The following is a 22,866-nucleotide window of genomic DNA, read 5'->3' as shown; positions in this document are numbered from 1 at the left end:
GAGAGGAAATATCAAGTTGTAAAAATAGGCAACCAAGAATAATATGACTGTGTTCTTCAGCTTATATTGGTTTAAAATAGTCATGAGGCTATTCTCAGGCAGAGAGAGGAGGTGAAATTTGTGTCTCTGTTCATCTGTGAGGAGCAACATTCTACCAGACTTCAGAGGATGCTTTGTATGTGTATTTGTATATAGATGTGAATGCAGGGTAGCTGGGTGCAAAGAAGGAGGATTTTGTGAATGAAGATTACATGCAATTATCCAGAAAATTGCATGTTCTCATGTAAAAGTAATGTGCTGGGATAACCACACTGCCTGTTCTAACAATATGTTACAACTGCATTGTACCAGCAGTGTAGTTTAAAAGATAGATATATATTGCCAGGGCAGATAACATTATGGTGAGCAACAGAGACTTCTGAAGGAAGTACAGTACAGGTAAATAAATCTGTTGGAATGTATTTCAGAGCAACATTATCTCTCCCGCTTTGGCTGCTGCACAATATATTTTGATAAATATCTAGCCTCTCAATCAGCCTTGTTTCCCTCACCTTAGTAGCATATTACATAAATGAGGCACTGTGTCAACAGGTGAAAGTTTACTGTACTGTGCAAGCTGTGTGACAGAGAACACACACTGAACCTGGAAGTCTGTTGTCATGAGTAGGATAAAAAATGTTTGGTTTTTTTTTCTTTCAGAAACAGCAAAACCAAAACCCACAGAAGATGACAGTGAATTAGACATATCAGCTCTGTGTCCTAAGGTGACTTTTTTTCAGTCAGCCTTATCTTGCTTTTAAAATCTATATAGATAATGGAGAGTATCTAGACTACTGTCTCTGTTGTTCTGTGGAAGACTTTAACCTGCCCAGGAGGCTGTGTTCCTGAACTAAGCAGTATGCTTTAAAAGTGATTCATAGTCTCCATCTTTAGGCTTATACTAATTAACTTACTGCATTTGTGACTTCTGGCCTTCAAGGTAATGGTTTCTTTGGCCTAGTAAACTAAGAATGGGTTTATTTTGTATTGGCTGTAGAATGATTAAACTAGAATTGAATAGCAAAGGCGGCTATTTTTATTTGCAACAGTGAAATTGCAGTTAATTTTTATCAAATTAAAATATAAAAGGAACACGTTTGTAGAACACCTACATAATTTGTTAGATACTTTTGTAATCACTTGTCTGATAATTTTCAATGATAGTGTAAATCAGTATATTATCTATAAATATCGTTCTAGATATGTATAAGAACACTAATATCTCCTTTCTCAATATTCTAAATAACTGTATGGCAAAAGATTTTCCATTCTAATCAGAATACTTGTTGATATAAAAAAATTCAGATTAATAGGAATTCTTATGCAGTATTTGGTCAGTAGTGTATAGAGCCTGACTTTGACAGTGATCGCTTTGAAGGTGTTTTTGTATTCTGAAAAAAAATAAATTTATATCCCATGGGATAAAAATTTGTAGCTGACATAATTCGATATTGTTGGATAAATTCGTAAAGGATAATTTTTTTTTTTAGCTGATTTTTGACTGTCTTACAGATAATGGGCTGTTTTTTTGATCCAAGTTTATGCATTTCTTTACATTTATGTGTATTTTGTATTTGTAGGCTCATTCTGCTTTCATTACAGTAGGATATTACTTTCAGAATGAATAACTGGAATTTTGTATGCTTCTTTAGTATAATACAGCTTTCAGTTATTACAAAGAGGGATGCTTCACTTCTAAGTATTGTATACTCCTATTATTTTCATGTTTCTACAATTAAAGCTTAAATAGGAGGTGATGTATATTGCTATGACATGCAAGAGGCTTCTTTTTCAGTATCTAAGCATTGGCTTCCTGTCGTGTGATTTTTTTGAGTATAAGAATACCATGTATGGGACTTTTTTATGTGTAGGTTAGTCCTGCAGTTGTTGCCAAAGAGCTGTCAGTGTCTGACACAGATGTATCAGAAGTATCTTGGACCGATAATGGGACCTTTAACTTATCCGAGGGGTATTCTCCACAGACAGACACATCTGATGGTATGTAATGGCTTCATCTATTTCATCGATGAATCGCAGTCATGTAAGTTACCTGAAAATGATTAGAGAATTTGAAGACAGAAGTTTTTTGGGTTGGGTTTTTTCCCCCCCAATAATGAATTTAAAATTAATTCCAGTGTTTTACATAATTTTGGATATATCTTGTGTAAGAACTGTCCTCATCTTAAAAATACTAAAGTACACCAGTAAGTGTCTACGTAAATATCTAGTGGTGGGTAAAACAGACACATTCAATAAGTGCCAGATTTAGCTCTCTCTTCCACCAAACCTTTTAAGCAAGTAAACCTTTTACGTTAGTACCAATGCTTTTGTGGGTAAGCTATACAAATAAAAGCTGAGGAAGAAAAAGTGAATACTTTGAATTGCTAAACAGCCAATTAAAGAAAGCATTATTAGGTTTTGTTACTAGAGTGCTAATGAAGACAGCCGGCAATGAGCCTAAATTAGATGTGAAGACTAAGACTAGGAAAAGATTTCTCAAGCACTTGTCTTGATCTTGACCAGATCTTGTAAGTTCTTACTTTTTACAGACCAAGCTTTCAGTTAGCACTTTGCCTGAATAAAGATTAAGGACAACAGTAGTTTGGTGTAATCTTATCTGTCGATTTGTTGCTCTGCTCATCTTGCATTTCTCCTCTTCTAGGAAAAGTTCACTGTAAATGACAAGTAGGGTGATACTACTTAATGACATCATACAGGCCAAATTAATAATTTAAATTATTTTGTTAATATTTCAAGTTGTAAACAGACAGCATTGTAAGATCACGGAATCATAAATTGGAATGAGCCATTGTTGTTCATCTCATCTAACCTCCTATTGAAAGCAGGTTCAACTTTATCAAGTTGCTCAGGGCTGTGACCATTTGAATTTTGAGCATCTCCAGTGGTAGAGATTCAGCAACCTCCCTGGACAGCCTTTTTCAGTATTTGCTCACCCTCATGATGAAAAGGTGTTTTCTTATAGTGAGTCAAAATTTCCCATGTTCCAGCTTGTGTCAATTTACTCTCATCCTTCCACTATGCACCTTTAAGAAGAGTCAGGCCCCATCTTGTCTATACCTTCCCATTAGGTAGTTAAAGACAACTACGTGATCCCCCCTTTGTCGCCTTCTCTTAAGGCCGAACAAAGCCCATTCTCTCAGCATCTCCTCATATGTCCTGTTCTCCAGCCCCTTAATAATCATGCTGGCCCTCCAGGGGACTCAGTCCAGTCTTTCATTGTCTGTCTTACACTGGGGAGGTCAAAACTGGACAAAGTACTCCAAACGTGTGCTCTCAGGTGCTGTATAGAGGGGGAAAATCCCTTCCATTGACTTTCTGACTTTGTTTTTGCTAGTATAGCTCAGTATGTGGTTGGCCTTCCTTGCTGCAAGGGCATACCGCTGACTTGCCATCCACAGGTCTTTTTCTTGAAAGCTGCTTTCTACCTCGTTGCCCCCAACCTGTACTGCTGCGCAGGTTATTCCATCCCAGATGCAGGACTTCACATTTGCTTTTGTTGAATTTCATGATGTTCCTTTTCAGCCTGTTCATTTCTCCAGCCTGTTGAGGTCCCTCTGAGGGCACCTTGCCCTCCAGAATTTCAAACACACCTTCCCCACAGCAGTTCCTTTCTGCCCGTGAACTTGCTGAGAGCGCGCTCCATCCTGTCATCCAAGTCATTAATAAAAACATTGAACACTGTTGGTTTCCGTACCTTTGAGAGACACCACTAATAACTGGCCTCCAGTTGGACATTGCATCACTGATCACAGCCCTTTGACCCTGGCAGCCCGGCCAGTTTTCCACGCACCTTACAGTTCACTTACCCAGTTCGCTCACCAATTTGGCTGTAAGGATAATGTGGGAAACTGCGCTAAAGGCCTTGCTAAGTGAAAAATAAACAACATCCACTCTTCTCCCCTACGGAGCATTTCAGCAAATGGGACATACACACAAGTGCAAGACCAGATGGGATGCATCCGAGGACTGGCTCATCTCCTGTCAAAGCTCTGTGCATTTGAGCCACCACTCTGCATACAGCACAACCCTTCCTCCTCACCTTCTCAACCTGTTTTTCCTAAAGAAAATGGAGAAAATGACATACGAGACATTTTTAGGATTCATTTCCTTAGCCCTTATGAATGCTCCTATTGCTTGTTTTCATAGAAAGTAAGTTCAAACTGATTATTTTTTACCTTCTCATTCAAATACTAGATCAAAGTATTCCCTTATGCTCATTTAGGCCTCTTCCACAGGCCATGTACTGTACAGTATGTTTTACACATTTCTAATAACAAATATCATGCCGTTAATGCAGCCATTAAAATCTAATATTTTATTTGTTTACATTTCTGCTTTTTATCCTCTTGAAAACATGAAACAATCCCGGTCATCTGTAGAGTTTCCATTTTCTGTTTCCTATTTGATACAAGCATTGGTCAAGAAAAAGTTATAAATTAGGTCTTTACATTGGTTTTATATCTTTATTTAAATACATATTCTTTTTTTTATTCTACAAGTGTATTAAAAGCTTGTAATACATTTGTACATGCTTACATATTTGTAATTTATATATATTGTGAAGAAAAAGAGTTGAGAGACCTGTTGTCACATCATAAATTTTAGGACTTTATGTGGTTGGTATATTTAGAACTAGCTGTGCTAAAGATATGCATGGGTTTTTTCATATACAGCTTGATACCATTTTAAAAAGATATTTTCCTCAAATAACTTTCTGAGTTAGGTTGATACCGGGTGATTTGTGGTACTCGATTTACGACCTCAAAACCATTTTATTTTAGATGTCACACAAAGCTCCTCTGCATTGAGACTATAGAACACTACTAGACTGTGGATTAGGAAATGTATTCAAAGGAACACTTACTAATTGCATTTTGACATTTGGCTGCTTTTCTGGGAAGCCTTTTCTGTTTGCTAACACTGTTTCCTTCTGTTAACCCTGTAATAGATTTTGACCGACCCAGTGATCATGAAGAAGCTTTTGCTAGAGATCTTTCAGAATTTCCTTCTTTAGAAAATGGTGCCGGAACAAATGATGACGATGACTCAAGCATCGGTATGCCCATCCAGCAAAAACGAAAAAAAGAACAAACATATTTCAAGGTGGATCACGCTTCCAGCCAGAGTAAAGAGAGACCGTCCACTGCTGGGCTCTCCTTGCCTTTGACCAGCGACCAAACCTTCAATTTAATGAGTGGAATTGCTGGGGATGTCATCGCAGCTGCGGTGTCTGCTGCCATCAAAGACCAGTTGCAGTCCGCACAGCAAGCTCCCTCACATGCAGTGCCCAGTTTGAGCGAGGAGACAGACACAGAGGAAGCTGATGATTTTGAACTGCTTGACCAGTCTGAGCTTGAGCAGATTGAGAAAGAATTGGGACTTTCACAAGGCCAAGAAGCAGAATCCCAGGAGAAGAAAAAATCTTCAGGCTTCCTTTCAAATCTGCTTGGAAGTCATTAACCTGGAAATTGCAGCTGGTAACATAGAAGAAATAAAACATAAAACACACACAAAAAAATCAAATGCAAAAAAGAAGGAAAATTCTGAGCTGTAAGCTTTAACTATCCCTTTAGATGTGTTGTAATAATTTCCCTTATGCAGAGTGAATTAACTGGATAAATATCAGCTGATACTGATAGTTTAATGTTTCTGGTAGTTATACCTCAATGTAATAGCATGGCAATGAATTATCTATCCACTGTTTGGTTGCAGATGAGTGTTGGAGGTCAGTTGTTCAAAAGAATTGGGGGAGAGGGTTATTTTATCTTTTTGCCAATCATGTATTTTGGGGTCCTGAGCCAAATTTTCAACATCGGCAGTTTACTTACTCTTGGTTGCCAACCATGTAATACAATTAATGATGCACATGGTGAGGGTAAGTTATCAGAGGATTGCAATGAGATTAACTAAATCTCACCTCCTTCAATCATACCGAAAAGTATGAATCCCTGCAGTTAGCATTATGTATGGTGCATCTACTATATATGAAACACATTATCCAGCACAACTCTAGTTTAAATACATGTGCAACACTATCAAAGAACTTGGTTTTGTACTTAAAACCTTTGAATTATTTTGGATATGGTGATGCATTTCCAAGTTTTTTGCTGTTTTAGGCTTGTAGAGTTGTAAAGTGGCATGCTATTTGACTGACCACCTGCTGTGTTCCTTGATAGAGTCTGGTCCTTGGCAGTATTGCCCATGTAAAGTCAGCCAACACATTTTTGTATTTAAAAGTTAATATCATGTAAACTGAACAACTTTTTTGGGAGCAGGTGAGGGTAGTTATTGTTTGGAATAGAGGTTAGAGGTAAAAAAAAAAAAAGAAAGAAAACGCTTTTTTAGGTGCCACTTCCTTAATTCAAGATTCTGTGGGTTTTGGGTTTTTTTCCCCAGGAGAGCTGCCATCACTTGCAACAAAAGCTGTGTTGCAAGCTGAATATTTTGAGATACTTAAAAGTATTTGGTGAGGTCATTTGCTATAGAAGACACTCAGAATCTTCTTCTTGGCATGTAATTTGAAACAAACAAAAAAGAACTTGTTTAAATTATTTGCCAGTTTAAACTCCACATATGCTGAGTGAGTGGCATGGGATCTTAAGCAGGTAATTTATTTAACTTTTTCTAGGGCTTTTTTGTTCACCTGCGACAAAATTGAATTGTAATACCAGGCAATAGTAATCAAAGAAATAGGGAGAAGTAAAGCTAGTTTTTTTAATGTGATGTAAACCATTAGCAAAGTTGAGGGACCATGTCAGCTGCTACTACTACTCAAGTGATTTTCCATTTGCTGGCATTTGAAGAGGTGAACACTGTCATCTAGGACCCTCAGAAAGTACAGCAACAGATTATAAAAATCTTCCACTAACATATATGTGTAGGTAAACCTGTGTTTAAAGTTAACCCCATTTCATTTTTTTTCCTTTTAAGGTGAAAAAATAGGCAGATGGCCAAAAAGAGTGTAGCGAAAGGAAAGATGCTGAGAATTTTTGACACTAGCTTTATTGTTGCTTGTGCTTCTGTGTCAGTAATGCATATTGACTGTGTTTGCTGTCCTTTACCAGTAAAAAAGTGAGCCTGTGCCTTCATTATCAAATCCATTACGAAGTAAGTGGATGCTGGATATAGATCCCACAAGATGCAGCTTTTGAAATTACGACATCTTAACATTAAAAGCGAGTTTCTGGAAATTATTAAAAAAACATGGCCACATCACTTCCACAGTGTTGGTTGCTAAGTTTCCTTTTTAGCTTCCCCCAGCCTGTCCTTCCCATTTGAAAAAAATAAAAGAAGCTGGGAAATCAGTAAGTTTAAAAGCCATTTAAATTTCTCAGATGAGTTAAAAGCCTCATTTCCTTGCTGCGTGTTTATGACAGTCTATACAGTTAGAAGAGTACAACTTCCAAGTTGCTGATGAAACTTTGTAGGACACCCAAACCAACCTGCGCTTCCTTGTACAGGAGTACTGGTGCCAGGAGGGGAAACGGGTTACGGGACAGGGAGAGGCAGGAGGCGGGGAGCAGTCCTTCACAGGCTTTTCTGGAGTGGATTGACAGGATGGACTAGCTGGCTGTCAATGGTGGCATTATAACAGCGTGCACTTTATTGTTGTTTTATGATGAAGAATACTTGTGGTTATAGAAGTACGTAAAGCAGGGGCACTCTTCTAGAATAATAGATTAGATCAAGAAGGAAAAGCAGTTGGAGGAGTTTCTTGGACTTTTTGTAAATGATCCATTTTCTGGTTTCAAGATAGAAAAATAGATCGATTTTTCTCCAGTAGGAGTCTCAATTTATTTTTTTTTTCCAGAAAGAAAAACAAAGCAAAACTTGAACAAGCAAATCCTTAAAGTTTAGGGGCATAATTGCTTATTTGAGTGTCTTTAGAATTTTGTTTTTCTGTTCTCGTGGTAGTTGATTACATTCAAGGCCCTAAATACTGTGTAATGGGAAAGAGGTAATTCTGTAACATTTAATATTCTTCCTCAGGTAGTGGACAGATGCTTAATTTTCTGCAGGAAATTACCTCTTCCCTCCTAAACAACTGCACATAAGAAACACTTTGCTCGGACACGATACATTCCACTGCCAGCAGTTTGACAGCAAAACACAAAGAAAACGTTTCTCTCCTTTGTGAGATCCCTTCCACACTGCCTTCAGTTGGAAATCCCTCGAGAAACCTTCATTTTGCTGTATTCTAGCAGCAGCCACAAAATAGCAGTTACTTGAAAATTCCCATCACAGTGGTCCACAGCGTCTTTCCTACCGAGCACTGTCGTCACCTTCCATCTTCCAAAACGGAATACACGGACAGGAAGAAAGGCAAGCGAGTATGAGGCAGCACGTAGCTTTGAAACGTGTGTTTGTTCCATGGAAAGCCTGCTTGCTTGCAGTTTGCAGTCCAAAGGCAGTACAGTCAGCGTAGAGGGCGAGATCAGAGAGTGTGGATGTGTGAGCAAGTGCCATGGGGTAACACAGGGTATGATCTTGCCATGGGACCCGTTCTGCCTGCATTATCTGGTGTGCTCTTACCTGGCAGTAAATTGAGGGTGCCGTGTATTTTTGCAGTAGTGTGGTTAAAGCGCTCACCCTCCCTCGCCTTGCAGTGGCTTCTTCACGCATCCCTGCTGGAAGAAAACGACGTGTGTCAGGACAGGGTCTGTGGGATGCAGTTCAGTCCTTCGTACTCGGGAAAATTTCCCCTTGCGTTAGTACATCTGAGTGACAGACGGAGCGATCGCCATTTGATCGGTGGCCTTAGGTGTGTCAAATCCAGCGTAAAAGTACCTGTTTTCAGCACACAGGGCTTTCATGTGTATGTACTACACACCTACTTACCATTCTTCAGTTTGTTCGTGAAAAAAAAAATTATTCTATGCAGAAGAGGGGAAATAATTTTAACCCAAAGTAATAGGATCTGAAGAAATACTCGTTTTACTTGTTTTTTGTTCGTTTTGCACTTTTTCCAGACTGTTTAAGCCTTCTGAACAAATTCCCTGCAGCCTCCGTGTCTGTTGTCAGCACACGAGCAGCCTAACAGTCTGTACACACCACCTATCCGGGTAACCAGAAACTGGAAAATTACAAAATGTCTTTATTTAAAAATATTTTGCAGCACTTTACCTAGCCTGATTACTATTTTGTAAACATGAATTATTATATTGATTGTTTGTAAAACCATTTAATAAATATGTGTTAGTTTTTATCTTTCATCGTATCTGTTTGTATGTTTGTTCCCAAAATAGGAAACGCACACACACCCCGCACCCCCCCCCCCACCCCCCCCCCAAACCCAAACCCCTTGAGTGGAGTTCCTGCCCTTGTTTCTTCCCTGCCTAAGCCCGACGTGGGCCCGCACCCAGTAAACGCTGACCTTGGCTCTCCGCCACAGGCCTGACCATGCTAAATTATTTTCCGGGAGCAGAACCGGGACTGCCCGGCCTGACGGCGGGGTGGTTTGCAGGTGGGCAGCAGGTGGGGGCAGCAGAGGAGCCCCCGCTCCCTGGGTGGCCCCTCCGGCCCGGCCCGGCCCGGCCCGCGGTGGGCGCTCCCGCAGCGGCGCAGGCCCGGGGCGGAGAGGCCCCGCCTCCCTCAGACCGGCTGAGGCGGCGGGGCGGGCAGGGAGCGCTGCGGGACCTCCGCGGCGGCAGGGGGCGGCAGCGGCGGCGCCGCCGGGCGGGGCGGGCCCGCCTTTCCTGCTGCGTGGCGTCTTCCTGCTCGCGTCTCCAGCGGCGGCGGCACGGAGGGAGCTCTCGTCCCACGGGCGGCGGGTGCGTGTCCCGCGGGGCCTGGCGGCGGGGGGTGCTCGGGGTGGGGCGGCTCGGCTCGGCTCAGCTCCGCTCCGCTCCGTTAGGGGTGGCGGGGACGGTGAGGCCCGGGACGGTGAGGCCCGGCCCGGCCCGGTCCGGCCCCGAGCGGCGGCGGGTGGGCCGCGCGGCCTGGGGGTGTCGGTTGCTCTCCCTTAGGGCGGAGCCTGCCTGTGAGTCCTGCCAGAGTCACGTCTGGCGGCGGCCTGGAGGCTCGCGGCTTCCGCCTGCGCCCCTCCCTGTGTTTTATTACATTTTATTTTGTTTCCTTCCCCACCCCCCCCGGGTTCAAGTTGTGCTGTCACTTCTGGTGTCCGTATGATAAGCCCCTGCCTGTCAGTCAGGCGTTTTTGTCTTGTGTCAGTCTTATGGACACCAGCTCCATTTAAATTCACATAAAAGTAGCTCATATCAGCCGTAATAAAGACCCTCTAGGGAGAACCAGATTTGTCTCGAAGGACTTGGCTGTGCCTTGGGCTGAAGGCTTGTGAGTGCCTCAAGTTTTGTTTTCCTGAGCCCCACGCAGGGGAAGGTTCTGTGCTTTGGTTTTGTGGGTTAAAATGGTAGGTGAAAGCACACATGGGTAACGAGAAGTGCTGGCGTAACTACACGGGATTCTGCAGGTGCTTTTTCTGCTTTATGCAGCTTGAATTGTAAATGTTATTTCTCCATTTAGTAGTCAGATATGAAGGTTTATGGTTTTAGATCCTCTCAGTTACATACCTCTTTTTCTGATCTGTTTTTTTGAGTTTTTTTAATCGCCCCCAGGGTAATCTAGTGTGTAGCTACTGTCTACCTGTAATAGACCGGATCAAACCGTTCTGTCCCTGAGGTTTCTGTGAAAAGTTTGTGTTTAACAGCTGTCCTGGTTTTGGCTGGGATAGAGTTAATTTTCTTCTTAGTAGCTGGTACAGTGCTGTGTTTTGGATTTAGTGGGATAATAATGTTGATAACACGCTGATGTTTAAGTTGTTGCTCAGTAGCACCTATATTAAGTCAAGGATTTTTCAGTTTCCCATGCTCTGCCAGCAAGCAGGTGTGCCAGAAGCTGGGAGGGAGCAGAGCCGGGGCAGCTGACCTGACCTAGCCAAAGGGGTATTCCATACCATAGAACATCATGCCCAGTATATAAACAGGGGGGAGTTGGCCAGGAGGGGGGATCGCTGCTCAGGCATCAGTCAGCGGGTGGTGAGCAATTGCATTGTGCATCACTTGTCTTTTCTTGGGTTTTATTTCTCTCTCTTTTTGTTATATTCCTTTTCATTACTATTATTATTGTATTTTATTATTATTATTGTTAGTGTTTTATTTTACTTTAGTTATTAAACCATTCTTATCTCAACCCATGAGTTTTACTTTTTTCCCCCGATTCTCCTCCCCATTCCACTGGGAGGGGGGAGGAGTGAGGGAGCAGCTGCGTGGTGCTTAGCTGCTGGCTGGGGTTAAACCAGGACAACAGCAAACGTGATTCTGCGTCAGTTGGTTTATGGTGGTAAAATACCTGCTTGGGCTAGGAAAGGGATAGGGAGCTCTGCAGGTGGGAGGGAAATGCTTCAGAGAATAATTGAGATCCCTCGATGGGCAGAGAATGCATTTTCTTCTGAAACAAAAAGCTTCTGTTACAGTGAATGGATGCTTACAGTATTTCAAATAAATAGTATGGTCTTTATTTTCTGTTAATGTATTTTCTGTCACTGCAGGATTACAGATAGTGTGAGCAGTAAATTAGGAGTCCAGTTCTTCCAGGGAATGAGCGTTTCATAAAATACTTTTCAACTCCTTGCATATTTGTATCTTTTGCTGCTGCTTCTCCCCATTGGTAGCTTCTGGGAGGGGCTGCTGTTCCTCTACCTGCTTTCAGACCTCCTCTTCCTGATGTATTATTTATTTTTTTCTTTCCAGATTAAACCATAGTTTTTCTAAATTGGTTAAAAGATGGGGGTGGCTTTAGTGCTCTCCAGTTAGAACACGCTTTTTTGCTCTTTGCTTTTGGAGTGTTCAAGGGATTCCATCAACTTTCTTTAAAAAAAGTTAAGTTTCATTAGGCACTGAAAAGGAAGGAAATGTGTGGCTTCGGAAAGGACAGCATCAGTTACAGGTCACTGCCCTCCAGTTGTCCTGTGACGGCCCCAGTAACACAGCTCAGCTGGATGATGGGAAGTGGAGGAAGACCAGGGGTAGCAGTGGCTTCAAGCACTAGATCTAGGCATGACTGACTGCGTCTCCAGATTAACAGTTCTGCGGGGTAAAGTGTTGTCGACAGTACATGCACTGCTCCAAAATAGCTGAGAGGGTTTTATTTTTAAATGCAGTAACTTTTTTTTTTCCATTTGGTAAGGCTGTGGAAAATGGAAAATAGGCATGAAAGCAGGTTTTCCCTTTTTACTCTTATTTTGGAGCAATCACTAGACTCCTCAAAGGCTACAGTTGGCAGAACACAAGCTTGATAAGAACCTTTCAGTTTCTGATCTTCAGTAAAAAGCGCAGAGCTTTCGAAGCACTGCTGCTAGGGCTGAGAACCCTATTGTTCTGTGTCTGAGCCCTGACAAGCACAGTGGGTGCTGCGTCCAGAGCTGGGATGCTCAGATGCTGCTGTGGTACGAGTAATCTCTGATAACTATATCAAAATCTTTTATTTTTTCTTCTTTTGCTTCTTCTAGTACATAACATGCTGTTTGCTAATGCTGGTGTTTAATAAATTTAATTCTGTACAAGAGCTGTATGTCTTATGCTGCCTTACGTGGGTGCTGTCAGGATGTTGTGTTTGGGGTTTTTTGTGGCTGTTACTTACCTTTGTTAGCATGATTATTTTTTTTTTTCCCACTTTCTAGCAATGGCAACCTACACTTGTATCACTTGCCGTGTGGCTTTCAAGGATGCTGACATTCAGCGTGCCCATTACAAAACTGACTGGCATAGATACAACCTGAAGCGTAAGGTTGCTGACATGCCTCCTGTCACTGCTGAGAATTTCCAAGAGAGAGTCCTAGCGCAGAGAGCAGTAGCAGAGGAGCAGAACAAAATCACTGCCACTTACTGCACAGTTTGCAGCAAGAGATTCTCCACCTTCAATGCCTACGAGAATCACTTGAAGTCCAAGAAGCACCTGGAGTTGGAGAAGAAAGCTGTTCAAGCTGTCAGCAAGAAGGTGAAAATATTAAATGAAAAGAACCTGGAAAAGGGGCTGGCCCCGGAGAGCGTCAACAAAGATGAAATGAACACAGCTATTCAGCAGGCCATCAGAGCTCAGCCATCTTCGTCTCCGAAGAAGACACCTTTACCTCCTACTAATGCAAGTAGCTCTCCAGTTTCTACCAGAAGTGCCAGCTTATCACAGAGTAGAGAACGATCAGAAAAACCTCCACGGCTACAGTGGTTTGAACAGCAAGCAAAGAAGCTGGCCAAACAACAAGCAGAGGAAGAAGAGGATATGGAAGAAGGTAAGGCAATAAACATACTGACAGGAGATAGCTTGGGGTAGGCTATGTAGTTGTTGGTTTTGTGTAAAAGCCTCCTTTTCTTTCTGTAGTAGCATTTTCCATCACAAAAGGTCTTCATGTTGATTAAATTTTCAGTTTAACAAAGGAGTTAGGGTTGGTCCATGCTTGCAGTCAAGGACTCTGTGTTAGTGTCTGAACTGCAAGCTGCGCAAGATACTAATGTGTGTGAAGGTTGAATATAAACAGTTACTAATACGAGCACTATTTCCCATGTAAAATTCCAGGGGAAGTTTCCTTTAAGGAAGGTTAACATAAAAGGTTACCCTAAAACTACTTCTGAAAAATAGATGAACAAAAATCCAATCATGATCATTTGCTGTTGTCCCATCAATCACTTTACTGATCTGTTGAAGGGAGGTTGGAGTGGGGTTGGTTTTGTTTTTCTCTGCCCATCAAGACCAGAAGAGAAAGTTTGCTCCTTAGCGTCACACTGTGTGGCATAGCTTCTCAGCATGTTGGCATCTATATTAAAATTGGTTTAAGAGTTGCCAGCCCAACTGCCTGTTCCTGCTGCTTCACCCTCACCGCTTGTGTGGATACAGCTCTTTGTTGGAGGTCGGCCTGGAAAGTGGACAACTGAAAAGATCAGAGCTTCAGAATTCCCAGAAAAGGGTTGTTTTTAACCTGGACGCTTTCAGTGCTGTAGTTTACAGTGCAGCTCCTAATGGATCGAATGGGGTGATTAAACTATAGCAAGGGAACAGGTATGAATGAAGTGGGAGCATACTATGCCAGCTTTATTACTGAAACCATTGTGTCATGTTATTACATCTGTTACAGCAGTTTTATGCTGGTGAAATTTCAGTTGCAATTGGGAGAATCTGTTCTACAGGAGAAGAAACTCTGAACATGCATCTTAACATCTAAAGAAGGACCCAACTTGCACCTGTTTTGTATTAAAGTGTTAGTCATAAATTGTAATGCTACAATCTCAGTAGGTTTCTGAATGTTAATTTTGCTTTTAAGTGTTTGTCCAGGAATGTTTCCTACAAGTCCTGTTAATTCAGTGTCAGGCTTTTTAAATTGTTAAACTGTATCCTATAGCAAAGATCTCTAGTTAGCAGCCTACAACACTGGGGAGCACTGTGTTCCCTGTTCTCAAACACTCTGCGCGCGTGGCGGTTGGAAGGGGACCAGTAGGAATAGAGTACTGGGAAATGCTCACTGCCCCAGATCTGAACTCCTTAAAAAAGATTTCTAGACCCCTCTAGCAGTATGATCAGATTGCTGGTTCATCTATCCATTAATGAGCTCTGCAATAATCTTGCCAATGTGTAAAATTGTTAGTATATCTTGGTATATAGTATATCATAGTATATCTGTGACAGCTGGCTTTGTTCTTCTCTGTTGTTCAAGAAGGATGTGTGAACAGGAGTGTGTTTTCCATCACTGCTGAGTGACTGCTAAAAATGAGTATTTTCATGATTCTAACAGAGTTCTATTGTTTTTAATGAGCCATGAATATGTTCTTGTGCTGTGGTGAATTAAATTTTAGGCTTTGAAACAGCAACAAAGTGTTAATAGTTGAGAAAATGGAGGGGAAAAAAATACTGGATCTGCCAACTCTTGTATGAGCAGACTTGAGCTTTGCTGTACATCTTACAAAGAAATGTGTTTTACTGGCAATGGTATATTCTTGCACCTGGAAGTGACTGTGCAGCACTTAGCTGTAAGAACAGAAAATTCAATATTTTCTATGATAACTTTTTCTAACGTAATTGGGACTTGTTTTGCTTGGGAGAAGTAATCATATAAATAAATATTTTTTTTAAACTTCCTTTAAAAGACTGGGAAGATATGGATTCTGATGAAGACATCGGCTCTGAAGAAGAGATAGAGAGTGTGGGAGAAGAAGAGGAGGAGCAGTCAGAAGCTGAAAGCACTCCTGCTGTTGGGGCCATACCAGTCACGGACTGCTTGTTCTGTCCCCACCATTCAAGATCTCTTACGAAAAATGTGGCCCATATGACAAAAGCTCACAGTTTCTTCATTCCAGACATAGAGTACCTTGTCGATCTCAGAGGACTAATCAAGTACCTGGGTATGCCTGTAAATGTTCTCTGATTTTTTTTTTTATCAGGATAATTATATACTTTTATTGCTTATTTTTACTTGGATATGACCTAAAATGTTTTTGGGTTTTTTTGTGTAAAATCTGAGTGCTGTCTAGTTCAGTATTTTGGTCGTGAACAGGACCACAGGCTTGCCAGGGAGAGTGAGAGAAAACCCCGCTGAGCAAACGTGGTCATGTACCCTGTAGGTCTCACGTAGTTTTCTCATGTTGAGAAAGTTGTTCAGCTAATGTGAAATTTAGGACAAAACTATTGCTAAAGTGTGCATATGAACTGTGTTATCCTACTAATGAGCTGCAAGTATTTGCCTCATCGGTTTATAATACTTGTGAGAGAGCTAGAAGCTAGAAAATATGTATCTTCCTTGAATTCTACAAATAATGATGAGAATAAAATAATATTGGAGTATCAGATAGAAAACTGTGTTGGAAGTATGAAATTTGTTATTGAGAATACATAATGATCCATACCTTTGTCATATGAAATCTTTAAATACACAGACTTGTCCCTGATGGAGCCATATGGTCAATGCATAGGAACAGCAGGGCTTTTCTGGAAATGAAGGGCTCAAGGCTCTTCCTTGGTCTCTCTGCCTGCAAGCTGGGAAGCCTACATCACAGAAATGTTAATTATTGACTAAGGAGGCTCTATTCAGACCAATAGAATTGTCAATGTTTTCTGCAGGAGAGAAAGTTGGTGTTGGGAAAATCTGCATCTGGTGCAATGAAAAAGGGAAATCCTTCTACTCTACAGAAGCAGTACAGGCTCACATGAATGATAAAAGCCACTGCAAACTCTTCACAGATGGAGATGCTGCCCTGGAATTTGCAGACTTCTATGATTTTAGGTGAGGATGCTTTTCTTTGAGTGGAGCACAGATGGGGACAGACAAAAGGATAGTTGAATATTACATCAGAAACTATTATTCTTAAAATTTAGTCCTGTTTCTGGTTCTGATGCTTATTTTGTATAGCTGGTTCACCACTTTGCTAGGTAAGCATAACAACATGATTGGTTCTCCTGTCCTGTGACCCCTAAGACCAGTTCTACATGAAAATATATTTTGAATTCTGTTTTGTATGTTTGCTGTTACTGAGTTTAGATTTCAGTGCACCAGCGAAGACTGTAAAAGGGCATAACTGTCTCTTCCATTACCTTTTAGGCAGATTGTGGGCTTAATACCTACTGTGGATTTTGTTCTGAGTAGCTGGAGTTAAACAGGACTGCTGTAATTTAGAGACCTGTTGTTGAACTTCGTGTAACTTATCCTAAGCTGTGTTCATTTTGGTCAGAAGTACCTCCTGTAATGGTAACAGGTGGATTTAGTGGAACTTATGGAGCGCTCATTCAGTAGCTGTGCAGAGCTGGTGGGCTGCACAGTGGTGGCTTTTCACCGTAAGTCACTGTTAAGTGTGCAGCAGCAGAACCGTGCTGAGTTATAGAACCGGCTGGAGGCAGGGTGGTCCTTGTCTTCAGCCTCTGTTCAGGGCAGGGTGCTACTGGGAAGAACTCTCAAACCAAGGTAGGTGAAACGTGACAATGTTTGTGGCTTGCTGTAGCTGTGCATGGCAGTTCTTTTGTGTAATGGGTCTGGATAGCTATGGCTGCTCACCATGTATAAACCATGTACTGCTACTCTTCCACAGGAGCAGTTACCCTGATCACAAGGATGGGGAAGATGTGGAGGTGCCTGGAGAGCACCCAGCAGAGAGAGAGTTGGATTATGACGATGACACCATGGAGCTGATCCTTCCTTCAGGTAGGCATAGGACTTGTGTTACAACGTACTTTCTCTGCATTTCTCATAGCTGCAGCTGATACCTGCAGCATACGACATTGTTGTAAGTGTTTTCCTTTGGCAAGGGAGAAAGTAATTTTGCATCTAAGCGTCTTTGGGGTTTTGTCCTCACCTTCCATTAGTCTCACTACCAAGTAGTTCAACTTCTTCAGCATTAATGTATATGTGGACTGGGGCAGGGAGTTCCTTTGCCTGCTTTACCTCTTCGTTAACATGTGACTCTCATGGTATACTGCAAGAGTTTCCATATCTTCTTTTAGTGCAACTCGGAGAGGCTATAACTTAGGTTATCTAGTGTAGTTTTTTTGCAGAGAGGCAGCTGGTAACTAATTTAGTAAACTAGTTCAGTAAAATTAATTTGTTTAAACAACTTTACTCTTGCCTTGTATGGTATTTGGCACTCTTGCTGCAATTTTTTTTTTGTTTTGGTGTTTTTTGTATGAGGGGACCTCAGCCCTTTCATTCTGAAAAGTGCTGCCAACTATGCAGTTACAGAAGATATCCTGAATGTCAGCACAGTACTTCCCTGGTTACTTGAAACATCATTGCCTCTCTGCTCATTCCCCTAATTAAAATTTTCTTTTCTGATAACTGCCTGTTTGTTATCTGAGCTAAGGCGCTGTTGAACAGCAGCACTCTTTGTTTTTTTTTTTCTTCAAGACAGAGTGCAGTACAGCAGCTCTTAGAGTAATTACATTGAGTTCCCAATAATCCTAAAGTTTTTAAGGTTCTGGGCCTTTTAAAAGCATTTCTCAGCATAGGGATTTTCCAGTTTTCACAATATGCTTGAATACTGCATTTCAGAAGCTGCTTCATTACGCATAATAATCCCCTCTGAACAGGTGCAAGAGTGGGTCATCGTTCTTTAATGAGGTACTACAAGCAACGGTTTGGTCTGTCAAGAACAGTGGCTGTTGCGAAAAATAAGAAAGCAGTGGGTCGAGTGTTGCAGCAGTACAGAGCTTTGGGCTGGACAAGTCAGACAGGTAAGTGACAATGCGAGGTTTTTGCAGAGGAGGAGGTTCTAGGATGTCATCACTCTACAATTAAATAGGTCGAGTTTGTTTCACGTTTGTGGGGTTTTGTGCAGTAGTTTGTCTTCCACTCAGTTCCCTTTCATTCGTGACGTCCCAGCAGAATAAGTTACAGGAAGTGGTTTGTGTCTAAAATCCATTACAGCTTCTGTGCAAGCCCTTCAGTTCATTAGCATGCATGTTTGTGATACTTGGTGACTTCCTAAGATTTGTTGGTTTCTGCCTGTCAAAACCACTACTCTTGCTATTTAATAATGTAGCATCAACCATTCTTTGACAGTTAGAATACTTTTCCAGTTGGGGAGCAGTGATGTGATCTGTGTCCACTTTTGAAATAAAAGAATCGCACACTGGAATGCAAAACAATCTTTTCCCTTAATCACTGCCATGGGTATTCATAGAGGGAACTGGCCTTTCCCAAGAGAAAAGTGAAAAGAAGTGTGCCAGTATGGGAAGGTAAACATATAGCTAACTGCTGGTGTAGATGGACAGATTAGCTGGTTTGCATATAAGTAGTAAGTAAGCTTACAGACATTTATCCCTCTTTCTCTTCCTCCTCTCTCTCTGAAGGGGCAGTCTTTGCTCAGCAGCGTGATATGCAGTACCTGCAGAGGATGAAGTCAAAGTGGATGCTCAAGACAGGAATGAGTAACAATGCTACAAAGCAGATGCATTTCCGGGCCCAAGTCAGATTCTGAGTTCCCAAGAGAGCTGCATGCAACTGGTTTTGGGAAGGGGGATTTAATGGTTTCTGGATCAAGGATTCTGTTATTAAAATGGACTTGGTACCTATCAAATGGGCATGTGTATGCTGGTGAGCCTTCCTGTCTATGAGAAGAAGAGCAGGGAGCTTGTCTCTTCCAGTGAAATGATGGTTGGCCTAACTTAAAAAATAAAATGTCTTAAATGGAATATGTGGCAAAGTAGTCATGGCTATGAATAAAGATGCATGCATAGTCTTGCTGCCTGCCTTTGTGAAATCCATTTCTGTGGGGCAGTTGACGTTGTCATTTGTCTGAATATCTTCAGTTTCGGATTCTGCAAAACAGTTGAGGCCAAGAGAAGATCCTAGATCTAAGAGCCTGAGATGGAGTGTATTGAAGGTTTTCACTTGTGGTGCCAGACGTAAGTTAGCTGGGTGTTCTGGACTTCTAGCTTGCACTACTGAGGTGAAAATTTGAAAGCAGAGATTCTGGGAAGGTTAAGTGATAACTGTTTGAAGAAATGCACTGATGGAAAACGTAACTCCAGGATTAATATTGTCCTCAGAAGTTGACTGTACTTGCTTAATGCTCCAGCTCAGGGCTGGATTAATAATTTACAATGCAGTTGTTTTATGTTGAATTTAATGAATTTTCATTACCTAAAAACTGCTCAAAAGTACCATAACATTTAGATGAATGTCAATCAAAATTTCTGATGATTTGTTAAAGATTTCCTGATTAAAACTCTGAAGTTACTACTGATGACAGCTTTTGTGGTTCCCATTGGGTACTGGTGTTTCGTATGATCTTGCTGAAGGAAAGTGACCCAAGACATGTATTGGTTAGAATGGAGGCACGCTCTCCACTTAAGCAGGTGAACTGTTAGAGGCAGGTGTAGAGAAAACCTGCTTGTTAAAGAGCTGAGGCAGCAGCACTAATGTTGGTCCTGGTGTTGTAGATGTTAAAAGCTTCCACAACCTTACCAGTTCTTCTGACCTTCATGTAAGGAGGTGGGCACTTACACACAAAGGTGTAGGCTAGCTCACGAAGGCCCGAGCTGTAGTGTGCTGGGCACTGTGAGCGTACGCAACAGGAAAATTACTGTTTGTTTGCCTGTCCGTTCATTGTGAAGGCAGCTGCAGCTGCTGGTTACAGTCAAGTTGCACTTCCGCGTTCTAGGATTACTCTGGATTCCCTGGTAGTGGCTTTCATTGGCATGGTTTTAATGTAAGTTTTCTTCCTCTCCTGTGAATGGTGTGTGCATAATATCACTGGGAATGGTAGGGGGAGACTTTGTCAATTAACACTGTACTTTGACCTCTTAAAATAATCCACTAAAGTCTCCCTGAGAAGTAAGTTCAGAAAAAGTAGTACTGTTGGCATATCAGCACTTCTGAAAGAGTGGTATATTTAAGGGACTCTTAGAAAAGTGATCATTTCACAGTGGAGGTGCATGCTATGTATTTTTGTTTTGTGGATTTGTCTGTGGTGTTTTGCTCTTTGGGTTTTTTTCCTTTTTTAGTAAGTTCTGCTGCCTTGGAATTTTTTTGCTGTTCCTGCTTTTACTGAGAACACAGGACTTGATCAGTAATGCAGGCTATAGATTTGACACAGCATTTACTAAGTCAAGTGACTAATACATTAACAAAGATACAGATTTGAAGGGAAAACTGAAGCAGAGAGAATTTTAAAAAAAGGCCGTGTTCACATCCAAAATCTTAAACTAAAGTTGGGTTGATAAATGAGTACCTCCTTTTTCCTGGCAAGGCAGAGTTACTGCCATTGTGTATCCATAGCTGCATCTAGCTCACATGTGAATTTATTCTAGAGGGTTTGGTCTGGGTTATTGAGCTCTACTCTCAAAGTCAGAAGTAAGAGATCTAGTCTCAGCTATGTGACTCAAGCTATGTGAATCTTAAGACATCATATCCTTTATTACACTCATAACCTGGCCCAACTTGCAATTATGGTATGGATTTCTAGCCCTGAGGGTATATCCTACTTGTATTTGTCAAGCCTCAGCATCTGGCCCTTGGGAACTGCTCGTATCTTTTTCTTTGAAGTTAGAGATTAACTTACTAACTATTAAATTAAGTATTAAAGATTAATTATAGAGATTCACTATTAAAGGGTCTTATGCTTATGGACAAGTTAGATTGTCTTTACACATAGAGCAAAATGAAATGCCACAAAAATGTAGAAATAGAAGGGTTAGACTTCTTAACCAGAATCTTAACTTGAAGCCTGCTGAACTGGCTTTGAATGCCAGTATAAGTCAGCAGTGAGCATCAGAGCAGTATTCAGTCTGGAGCTTTTGGAAAACACTCGTGGAATACCAAAACTTACATTAAGGACAGGACAATTATCCTGGAAGGGTCTTGGGCATAACCTAGTACAGCTGCTAAAGTCTTAGAGGTAGGTGTTAAAGGAGTCTTGGCAGTGAAGGCAGAAATACAAGGAGGTAATTGATCCCATGACAAATGACTTTGGGTCCCTAAGGGTCAGGCTGAAGGTGCATGGAGTTTCCTGCTCTCAGCATGAAAGGGCAACCAAAGGAAACTCCTGTTCTTTGTGCAGATTTGCTCCAAGAAGCCTGCTGCTTACGAAAAGATGGGGGTTGCCTGAATTTCCTGAACAGTCTAGTTCAGAAAGAAATGCAAGTAACCGAAAATTAAAACTGGTAGTCATTTGGCAAGTCATAGGGAAGCTGAAGGAGGCAGTTTGTATAGCATGCACCTATGATTCTGTCCTATACGTCTTACTGCAGTTTAGTCAGAAGAAAATGGAGGAGAGGTATGGAAACCTGCTATTTTAAAGGAAGAGGCTGAAAATGGGTGCCTTGGAAAACCAGCAGAGGGCATAGGAAAGCTTTTCCCAGAATTGTGTTTACTATGAAAATAAATGAAGTCTAGTAAGAGTACATTCATGCAGAATACCGGTAGGGTGAGAAGGCAAAGCTTGCCACTAACATGAGTTAAGATTAGCACTAGACTTCTGTGAGATGAATTGTTGTTAAAATCTTTATGTAGGTCCAGGGAGAGCATTGCTAGCAAAGGGTAGCTAGAACAAGTATGCAAATTGTGTACAGTATTCAGCAACAGTGCTACAGTCTGCACAGCTTCTAGGTAACTCCAGCTATGCCAAAGCATCTGAGAGTGTTTTTATTAAACACACTTCACAGTGTTACAGTTTAGTCTTTTACCTCCCTAGCCTAAATCCTAAAGATTGTACGAAGGATAGCTGAGGGCAGTTGTTTGTTTCCTAAAGGAATTCCAAATGATGATGGCTCCCATCAAGGAGCTATGTTTCCAGCTATGACCTAGCCTTGCACTTGTGCTCCCCTGCTCTGACCTTGCATTTTTTGGCTCTTACGATCAGAATGAGAAGAAAATAAAGTCTAGAGGCAACCAAGTAGATTTGAGAGTGTCTCTGGATATAGTGGGTACTCTGGGGCAAGAATTTCCTGCTATGATTGTAATTCAGTGGGTGTGCTGTTCCCAGAGGAGGAGATGATCCCTTCTCAAGCTGGTGCATCCATAGTAGGAAAGGCTGGGAAGAAGTACAGAAAAGGTATCCTGTTTTGGACAAGGTTGGGTTCTGCCTGCCTGTCCATCCAGTAAGAGCTGAATGTTGAAGTGGTCCCGATGCTGCGTCAGGCATTGCAGAATCAATCAGCAGAATGAAAGAAATGGCGAAGCTGATAGAGTACATCTGCCATCTCCTTTTGGAAGTAGCTCTTGTGTTTTGTACACTTAAGTTATCTAAAAGCAGCCCAAGTGGTACTAGTGGGAAAAACATGTACCCATTATCTGGAAGGGAGAGGCTAGGAAAGAGAGAGAAGCATACGCAATGTAGAGCGGCAGAGACACAGGAGAGTCAGATGTGTAAAACA

At 41.5% G+C, this 22,866-nt stretch overlaps 2 protein-coding genes across 2 annotated transcripts in view; both read left to right on the top strand.

Moving 5' to 3' along the window:
- Window positions 1-9,270, top strand: part of RETREG1 (reticulophagy regulator 1) — a 72,805-nt gene extending 63,535 nt beyond the window's left edge. The window contains 3 exon segments of the mRNA XM_050891801.1: window positions 700-764; window positions 1,911-2,037; window positions 5,009-9,270. Coding sequence (XP_050747758.1) covers window positions 700-764; window positions 1,911-2,037; window positions 5,009-5,520 — 704 coding nt within the window. The 3' untranslated portion in view covers window positions 5,521-9,270.
- A 500-nt stretch (window positions 9,271-9,770) lies between these two features.
- On the top strand, window positions 9,771-19,736 carry ZNF622 (zinc finger protein 622). The gene is made up of 7 exons (XM_050891198.1): window positions 9,771-9,830; window positions 12,698-13,306; window positions 15,153-15,407; window positions 16,123-16,285; window positions 17,085-17,197; window positions 18,079-18,222; window positions 18,841-19,736. The coding sequence occupies exons 2-7, from the start codon at window positions 12,700-12,702 to the stop codon at window positions 18,966-18,968; spliced, it is 1,410 nt and encodes a 469-aa protein (XP_050747155.1). The 5' UTR covers window positions 9,771-9,830; window positions 12,698-12,699; the 3' UTR covers window positions 18,969-19,736.
- Window positions 19,737-22,866: the final 3,130 nt, after the last annotated feature.

Source organism: Gymnogyps californianus, chromosome 2, assembly GCF_018139145.2.
Source record: "Gymnogyps californianus isolate 813 chromosome 2, ASM1813914v2, whole genome shotgun sequence".
Lineage (NCBI taxonomy): Eukaryota > Metazoa > Chordata > Aves > Accipitriformes > Cathartidae > Gymnogyps > Gymnogyps californianus.
Note: the sequence above shows the minus strand (reverse complement) of the source record. Positions and strands in the feature narration are given on the sequence as shown.

Bases quoted from the DNA above. Each gene is read 5' to 3' on its own strand.
- ZNF622 (XM_050891198.1), top strand. From the start codon at position 12,700: ATGGCAACCTACACTTGTATCACTTGCCGTGTGGCTTTCAAGGATGCT. The intron at 15,408-16,122 runs GTATGCCTGTAA...TGTTTTCTGCAG, and splicing joins AGGACTAATCAAGTACCTGG to GAGAGAAAGTTGGTGTTGGG. The intron at 18,223-18,840 runs GTAAGTGACAAT...CTCTCTCTGAAG, and splicing joins GGGCTGGACAAGTCAGACAG to GGGCAGTCTTTGCTCAGCAG.